The sequence below is a fragment of the Ixodes scapularis genome, unplaced genomic scaffold (genome assembly GCF_016920785.2).
Source record: "Ixodes scapularis isolate PalLabHiFi unplaced genomic scaffold, ASM1692078v2 PGA_scaffold7__128_contigs__length_106722199, whole genome shotgun sequence".
Classification (NCBI taxonomy): Eukaryota; Metazoa; Arthropoda; class Arachnida; order Ixodida; family Ixodidae; genus Ixodes; species Ixodes scapularis.
In genome coordinates this window covers 92486501-92495128 of record NW_024609882.1, presented here as the reverse complement: position 1 = coordinate 92495128, position 8628 = coordinate 92486501, and the positions used below count along the sequence as shown (strand labels likewise).

The 8628-nt window shown below is 48.5% G+C and overlaps 1 protein-coding gene across 1 annotated transcript in view; it reads right to left on the bottom strand.

The window, feature by feature from the left end:
- Window positions 1-279: 279 nt before the first annotated feature.
- LOC8035292 (putative fatty acyl-CoA reductase CG5065) overlaps window positions 280-8628 on the bottom strand; it is a 117285-nt gene continuing 108936 nt past the window's right edge. Inside the window, exon 12 of the mRNA XM_040211031.3 lies at window positions 280-1102. Coding sequence (XP_040066965.2) covers window positions 964-1102 — 139 coding nt within the window. The 3' untranslated portion in view covers window positions 280-963. The remainder of the gene's footprint in view (window positions 1103-8628) is intronic.

Below are 8628 nucleotides of genomic sequence, written 5' to 3'. Positions count from 1 at the left end.
TAGGATTTTGTGCGTTCACCTTTGTCTGAAAGCGTTCCAAGTTTAGTTTTCTGCGTGCTGCACCCCTTGCACGCCCAGCTTTGAGTTAAGTTTCGAAATATACATACATCGCCCCTCATACTTGTGGCGTCACCTGGGAGAAACTGCGCGTAATATGATGGACACTCAAAAACTCCGACAGTGAGATGAATACGACTGCTCGGCGGTTTTATTCTCGAACTGCTCGACGTCTGCTTAGACAAGATCCAATCAAGCTCGAGAAAGTCAAACATCTTATTCTTACGACTCGTGCAAATCCATTCAGCTTCTTTATTCGCAGCAACACTGGCAATAAAGAGAGCACTACTCCCAGTTCCATTTGATCATCATCAGAAGAAAAGAAAAGGGAGAGAAAAAACATGCAAGCCGACACTAGTCACGGAAGAACAAAAACAAAGATACTAAGCAACCTGCATAGGCAGTTTGTCCCATAGAGAAAAAGATAAAAAAAAAAAGAAACAGAAAGCCGTCTTGGAGAACACTTTATAGTCCTCGCGCGTCGGTCGCACCGTCCTAGACAGAGCACACAGAAGAGAAGCATGCCGATGCATCTTCCAAGGTCAGTCTTCTGCGCAGCTCGGGGTGAGGAAGAGTACCTCAACCAGAACAGCAGCGTCCGTTTTGCTTCATGTTCTTGTTTAATTAGCTAAAAGAGCACAGCGAGGAGCGCTCGGCAAGGACAGAAGGTGCACCAGTCAATACATACACGTATACTATGAACAAGATGGAACCCGTCTGCTTTGGGCAGCCAGAGGGTCGGAAGAAAGGAGGGGAGGAGGGGGGAGCTTTGATGAAGGGACCCGGGCCCATGGAGGGGGTGTGTGGGGCGGCGCTCGAGGTTACCGCACCGAGGTTCCGGACCCCTGGGCTCCTAGGCGTTAAAACCCGGGTGGGCAGCGAGGCTGGACGGGACCCGCCACTACGTCATCCGGTGATCGAGCTGATGGGAGCCATCGAGTCCACGGCGAACTCCCAGAGCCGCCACGCGTTGGAGCCAAGGTCCAGTAGCTTCCAGGCGGCGAAGACGAAGAGCGCATTGGTCGCGTGCTTCACCACGTACAACCTGAGGGAAAGAGGACAGAAAGCAACGAACTAAGGCAGGTTCACAAACTCGCGTTCGCTTACGACCGAGTTATCGTTATCGTTGCGACGAAGAAACGCACTCCAACACTTGCGCTACTGATGAGGTGACCCTGAAACTGCATGTTTTTCGGGCTTTGCGAGATCAAGTGCAGGGGCTATATTCAAGAAATAATAGTTTGTAATAATTCCAAAGTTTATCAAGCCAAAAAAATACAAACATATATATAAATAGATATGTACGAATTCCAAGTGTTCCACGTCTACCCAATAGACTTTGCCAATATGTCCTCTGGGCGCAATAAAGTTTAGGAGCTTATAAAACACAGGCCACAAGCATGCTTTGTCGAAGTCTACGCGCAAAAGAGTTTCATATTTCCGGTGTTGGTAAACATTTGGTCAGTGAGGTACAGCTGATAACTTGGGACCCTTAAAAGGACAATGCAATAATTTTTGTACTTTGCGCAAATACCGCTTGTTTTTCACCACACGCAATCAAAATCTCAAAAAAAATCAAAAGGAGAGCAGCGTTTATTCTTTCAATTTGAAGCCAGAACAAGCGGCCACGTGATCTGGAGTTGAAGCCAGCGTTGATCATTTCACGCGCTTGGGGGTTGGCAAAGCACAGGACACGCGCTGAGCTGCAGACATTGTGTTATGGTTCGGCTATTGTCGTCATTGCAGCGATTGGACAGGAGCCACTACCCGAATGTTTGTCGAGCTATCGATTATCACGAGCCCAAATTGAGCGCGCACGCATTGCTCGGGTCCAGTCTACGAGCAGCATTCAAACATCGCCACTGGAGGTACTATGCCGACACTGCGTCAACGCTACGTCAACAAGTTTTGTAAAGGAGAGATTGAAAGAAAGCGATCTCTTTTCTCCTAGAAATTACACTACGAGGGAGTTTCTTGGTCAGTGGCGTTGCGTGAAAGTACGCTTGGGTAGCACTAGTGCCAGTATGCTCGTGTAAAGTGAAAAAAAAACAAAAAAACATTCCTATTGAATATAGTTGCACCGCCCCATTAGCCTTCAAGTTATCAGCACAACTCGTCGAAAGTCAATTTTTCAAAGGTCGACTCGTCGAAGGCCATCTCACCCTACAGGTCTATTTGCAGAAAGGTGAACTCGTCGAAAGGGGCAACCTTTTCATAGGTAACTCGTTGAATATTCCGTAAGAAAGTCCTAGAGAGCCTTTTCATTGTTCCTTCTTTTCGATCTTTCACCCTTGAACACCAAGATCACGCATTCGTCTTCCTTCCCCTCACACGCCAAGATAAACATTGTTTTAAAAGTTTTCGTTTTAAATTTTTGCCATCGCTAGGATCCTCACGAGCGCGAACAGGAGCTCGTACCGTCGCTTTGAAGCCGTACTTCAGCACGCGCCCGTTGTGCCTCAATCCGTAGGGGTTGGATTGGATTGGATTTTTATGGCGCAAAGGCTGCTAAGGCCAAAGATCGCCAAAGAAGGGAACTATTGCATTGAGGGTAAGCGAGAAGAAAGGACTGTAGCGGTCAGGGTTAAAATAATGGAATGAGACATGAACCGGATAATGTCACAAACAAAAATGGGCATGAGTGAAAAGCTTTGAAGTACACAGTCGATGTAGAAGACCAATAGCATCTAAAAACTTCAAAACCTGCTTGTAAGTCACGAATGGTTCATCGCCCAATAACAGCATTGGGTGTAAGGGAATGTGCTTTCTGTATAGCTGTGCAAAGTGAGATTGGCGTTCCCGTTCATAGAAAGGGCACTCAATTAGAAAATGGAGAACACAGAGGTTTTTTACACTGTTCACACAAAGGGGCATCCTCCCAACGGAGCAGGTAGCCATAAGTAAGATGCATGTGGCCAATGCGCAAACGACACAGTATTACTTCATAAAACCGGAGCGCTCGCCCATTCACCCTGGTTTGGCTTAATGAGATGCAGCTTCTTGTAGATGTCCTCATTCCACTCGGCTTGCCATTGTGCTCGTATGCGAGACCTAACAGAAGGGCGACAGTCCATGTAAGGTATCCTTTTAATATCTACCTCTCTGCTGACGCATGTGCGGGCAGCACGGTCGGCCGCCTCATGGCTTGGGATACCAACATGGCTGGGAATCCCACAAAAGACAATTGTGCAGTGCTTTCTGGCTGCCACAATAATTCTCTTCTGAACTTCAACAACACGGGAGGTCATTGTAGGCAGCAGTGAAGAGATGGCTCGCAAGGCACTGAGAGAGTCAGTGAAAACCACTGCCAGGGGTATCCTGTGGCGGGCTATGCGTTCCGTAGCCAACAGGAGGCCATACAGCTCCACTGTAAGAATGGTAGCAGCAGCATTTATCCGCCTTACAGCTTCCACTGAAGAGCCAATGACAGAGCAACCAACGAATGTCTCAAATTTTGTTCTATCTGTATAGAACTTTGTATATTCTTTATACAATTGAGCGAGTTCATGAAATCCTTGTAGAAGCACAGCACTTGGAGTGCTTTTCTTGTTATACTGTGTAAGAGACAGGTTGCAGTGTATGTCAGGGTGCTTCCAAGGTGCTGTGATGCCAGGGAATTCGACTACCTGGGATGCCACATCAAATCTGACAGACTCGGTCAAGGCCTTCAATCGCAAACTGAATGCAGAGATCACGCTAGGTTTTGCAAGCAAGAGTCGTTCCGAGCGTGTTTCTTGAACAACTTCTCGAGTGGGGTGCTGGAGGACAGATAGGATGCGAACATCATGTCCAATGCGAATCTACGTCTTTCGAGGCAACACTTATTAGCCTCTGCTTATAAACTGGGCACAGGGGATGTACGAAATGCACCTGTAGCCAAACAAAGCCCAATATGATGAATGGGATCCAACATCTTGAGCACAGACTGTCTGGTAGACCCATAAACAAAGCAGCCATAGTCTAGTCGGGAGCGTACCAAGGAGCGATAGATCCGCAGGAGGCACAATCGATCCGAGCCCCAAGACCGGTGAGAGACAACTTTAAGGATATTGAGAGACTTGTGAGTTTTCAGTTTCAGGCTTTTCAGTTTGAGATCCCTGCTACATTATCCATGTTTCTTAGAAGGCCACGACAGTTCCATTGTATGACTACTGAAGCCATTTTAGGGTCAAAAACCAAGGAACATGAAAATGTGAGTCAGTTGCCTCACTTCGGAGGAGTTAAAAGTTTTTTTTTTTATTTTTGTTTCTTCGTAGTTTGCCACTCCATCTTGTCTTGGTCAGAACCCGAAGTCCATGAGGGGGCAGAAAAGGTAGCGCCAGTGTTCTCCTGAGCCCCGCAGGCAGACCGGCCCGCTGGCCCGGGAGAGTGTGTCGCGGGGCCCCAAGCCGCGGCCACGACCAGAACTAGGTGGAAAGGTGGTTGATGTACTGGAAAGGGGTTCTGCCCCGTTCCTCTGTTCCATTTCTTTTCCCGACAAGGAACCTGCATGCGAGCCACGCAGCTCCTTGGTTGCTGGCTGCCTCTCCAGGGACTGAGGCCGAGGGCCTCGCTTCTTCTCCTCCTTAGGAGAGCTGCCAGTGCTGATAGCTGCAGCCGGTGCTGCCCTGTCCTGAGCAGAGATAGCAGCTAAAGCGCCCTCTACGCGAGAAGAGGAAGCCTGCTGACCCTGCGCCACAGTCTTGAAGGGTAGAGCGGGCGCGGCTATTGCCGGCCCACCTTTGCCCAGGGGAGCAGCATACTGCTCCTGTTGAGGGGGTGGGGCCCTTAGGTCAGCCGCCAAGATCTCATGAGAAACCTGGGTGGCCTTAGTCTCCAAGCGTGGTGCAGGGCCCCTGCGCACCACCTCGGCGTAACCTCCCTTTGAGAGGAACAACAGCTTCTTCTTCTTAGCCTCCGAGTTGGTGATATTCTCCTTTGCCTTTAGGAAAAAAATTTCCTTTTCTTGACGCCAACGGGGACAGGTGCGGAAGTAAGCTGGGTGGGGCCCACTGCAGTTACTACAGCGGGCCGCTGCCTCGCGGATGTCAGCAACATGTTCCTGGCTTTCACATTTCGCACAAGTTTCTTTCCCACGGCAACTGCGTGACCCATTCCCAAAGCGTTGGCAGCGAAAGCGCCGTTGCGGGTTGGGTACATAGGGACGGATGCGACACTGGAGATAGCCTGCCTTCACAGTTTCAGGGAGGGTGTGTCTCTCAAAAATCAAGATCACGTGCTTTCATTAGGTTTCCTTGCCATCCTTCCGGAACATAATACGTTTAACGGCAACAACACTGGCATCTTTCAGTCCTTCCAGGATTTCTTCCTCGCTAGCGTCGAGGAAGTCGTCTTCAGAAAGGACTCCACGGATCGTGTTGAGCGTCCGGTGAGGACTTGTGGACACTTCGACATCGACTATGCTGGTCACCTTAGAGAGTGCCTAACTTTGTATTTCGTGTTCACTACAACGAGAAGGTCGCCGGAGTGGAGTTTTTTTTGCTTTGTATGAGAACCCGATGAGGTTTTCTAGCACCTTGGCTACCACAAAGGGAGACAATTTGGACACTGGTTTCTCTTCGAGGTTCGAGTGGATCACAAAAAACTTTGTAAATGTTGTTGTCATTCGAAAAGTTGTCATTCGAAAAGTTGTCATTCGAAAAGTTGTCATTCGAAAAGTTGTCATTCGAAAAGTTGTCATTCGAAAAGTTGTCATTCGAAAAGTTGTCATTCGAAAAGTTGTCATTCGAAAAGTTGTCATTCGAAAAGTTGTCATTCGAAAAGTTGTCATTCGAAAAGTTGTCATTCGAAAAGTTGTCATTCGAAAAGTTGTCATTCGAAAAGTTGTCATTCGAAAAGTTGTCATTCGAAAAGTTGTCATTCGAAAAGTTGTCATTCGAAAAGTTGTCATTCGAAAAGTTGTCATTCGAAAAGTTGTCATTCGAAAAGTTGTCATTCGAAAAGTTGTCATTCGAAAAGTTGTCATTCGAAAAGTTGTCATTCGAAAAGTTGTCATTCGAAAAGTTGTCATTCGAAAAGTTGTCATTCGAAAAGTTGTCATTCGAAAAGTTGTCATTCGACAAGTTGGCTTTCGACAAGTTGGCTTTCGACAAGTTGGCTTTCGACAAGTTGGCTTTCGACAAGTTGGCTTTCGACAAGTTGGCTTTCGACAAGTTGGCTTTCGACAAGTTGGCTTTCGACAAGTTGGCTTTCGACAAGTTGGCTTTCGACAAGTTGGCTTTCGACAAGTTGGCTTATACTCCATTCGAAGATGCTTGGGGATTTTTAACGTCTTCCACGTTGTGAAGTTTAGTACTGAAAAGTTTAGTAATAAAAAAATAAACCACAAGTCTAGCTTCTGCCAAGTGGGCGAATCCAGCTGGCGAAAAAACAAAGACAAAAACACCGCTTTCAGCAATGGTTGCTTTCACCATGTAACTCTTATTCAGTGACTAGAAAAATGTTTTTACCATCCAAAAGACACTTTACTTTTATTGGTGACACTGATTCTACGCTACGGCATGAGGAGCCTATACAGTGTTTCGCTCGCTAAACTATGTACACCATAACCGAACGATGAAGACGACCCCCCTTCGTCCGCCATTTTCAGTACGTTTTTTCAACTTCGGCGGTGCGCACCAGAGCCGAATTACTCGAAAAATGTGAGACCATACTCCCCCAAACAGCCGCGTTTCATTCTTTTTTTAAATCGAAGTGTGTGTGTGTGTGTGTGTGTGTGTGTGTGTGTGTGTGTGTGTGTGTGTGTGTGTGCGTGTGCGTGTGCGTGTGCCTGTGGGGTTGACCGATCAACGACTGGATTTCAATCCCCTACGACTGCGTACACGCTCCAAATATTGAATGTTTAGAAAATTTACGCAACCCCCTCATGCTTGGAAGGTAAAAACCCATCGGCCATATTTTCTAAAAAAAATCTAATGTTATTAAATCAGCCGCCGGTGCTAACAATTATGGTATACCTTGTCATAGGGGGATACCCCCTGAACAATTCTTATCTGAAGACTTCCCGCTCCTCACATCAGACTCCCGTAGAAGGTTACACTTGCGCACGGCATCAGTTCCTGTACTTACGGGCGTCGCACACAACTTGTTGCCTTTCTGGTCAACGCGCCAACAAACAAACGAACCAATTCTTGGTCCCGTGCCGCACCGGTTCTGTGCGTGCGTACACGACACGCGCGAGGCAAGCAAGGAAAGAAGCTGCTACGAGTTGGCCGCTATACAAGCATTGGACTGCAGTTAGCGGTAACCTTCGACTTGCCTCTGGGACAATCAACGACGACGCGTATATTGAAAGGAAGTCCCCTCCGGTGTGGGAAGGCACTAGTGGCTTCCTCTTAAGATATTGTCGTCGATACCTGGCGAGGTCAAAGTAGCGCCTCGTGCGGCGCGTGTTCTGATCGGCGAGCTGCAGCTTCTTCGGGCACCGACGGGGTGTTGCGAAAGGCCGCAGGAGACGACCTTACCTAACGAATCCGACCGGCGCCGGTGAACGCCTCGAGTACCGTTGCCACGTGGCTCCGGTCAGCTGTGCCCGGAGGCGAAACGAGACGCGACTTGGGAGCGCCAACGCACCTTGGTGAAAGGGGATCAAGAGGTCCAACGAGTCAAAAGATCCAACGCGTCAAAAGATCCATTATTGGACCTTCTGACTCGTTGGACGTTTTGACTCGATAACCCTCTTGACTCACCGTGGATCTTTCGACTCGTTGGATCTCTTGACTTGTTGGACCTCTTGACCCAGATTGGATCTCTTGACTCGTGTTTGGCGAGTCAAAAGCTCCAACGAGTCAAAAGATCCGTTATTGGGCCTTTTGACTCGTTGGACCTCTTGACTCTCTGGCCGATCACCGGGAAGGGGCTTTGAAGAAGAGCAGGAAAAGAAAGGAAGGCAAAACTAGGATGAATGACGGCCTTCGAGTGGCAAGGAGGGGAGTGACGGTCATTGCACTGAAGCAGGGTGGGATCCCGCGTCTAATAACAAAGCGACAAAGAAGAGGAAGATGAGAGAAGAGGATACAGTGGGGCCTCGGGGACGACAGATTTTGGGATACTGAGAGGCTGGCTGTGTCAGGGCGCTTTGCGTTTTCCAGTTTAATCGGATGGTGACCAACGCCATCTCTTCGTGCGGTATGCTTGACTAGAGGAGGAATTTCCCGAGAGTTGTGCACTCTGCACGGTAGTGGGGGCGCAAGGTGTTTCTCGAATTTAGAAATCAACGAACAGTTAATTCGTGACTGAATTACGATCGAGGCACGTATAGACCAACACGCGGTGCTGACGTCCCGCCTTTGCGGTGGTGCTGCTATCGGCATTGCGCACGCGCTGATGGTCCACTTGACGCGCTCCCTGCGCACGTGCAGTGGCCACACCTCGTGCGGAAACTGCGCCTTTTCTCGCACCTTGTGAGGGCTTGTATGGAAACAGTGCGTTGGTCTATACGCAGCATGAGCTCAACTGGGAGGAAGGGTTATGTGAATAATTTCGACAGCGTAATGTTTTGGGAGTCATCCAGAGGGTCAACATGTCGCAGTATCTTGCCGCAGTATCTTGTATCTTGTCTTGCTTTGTAAG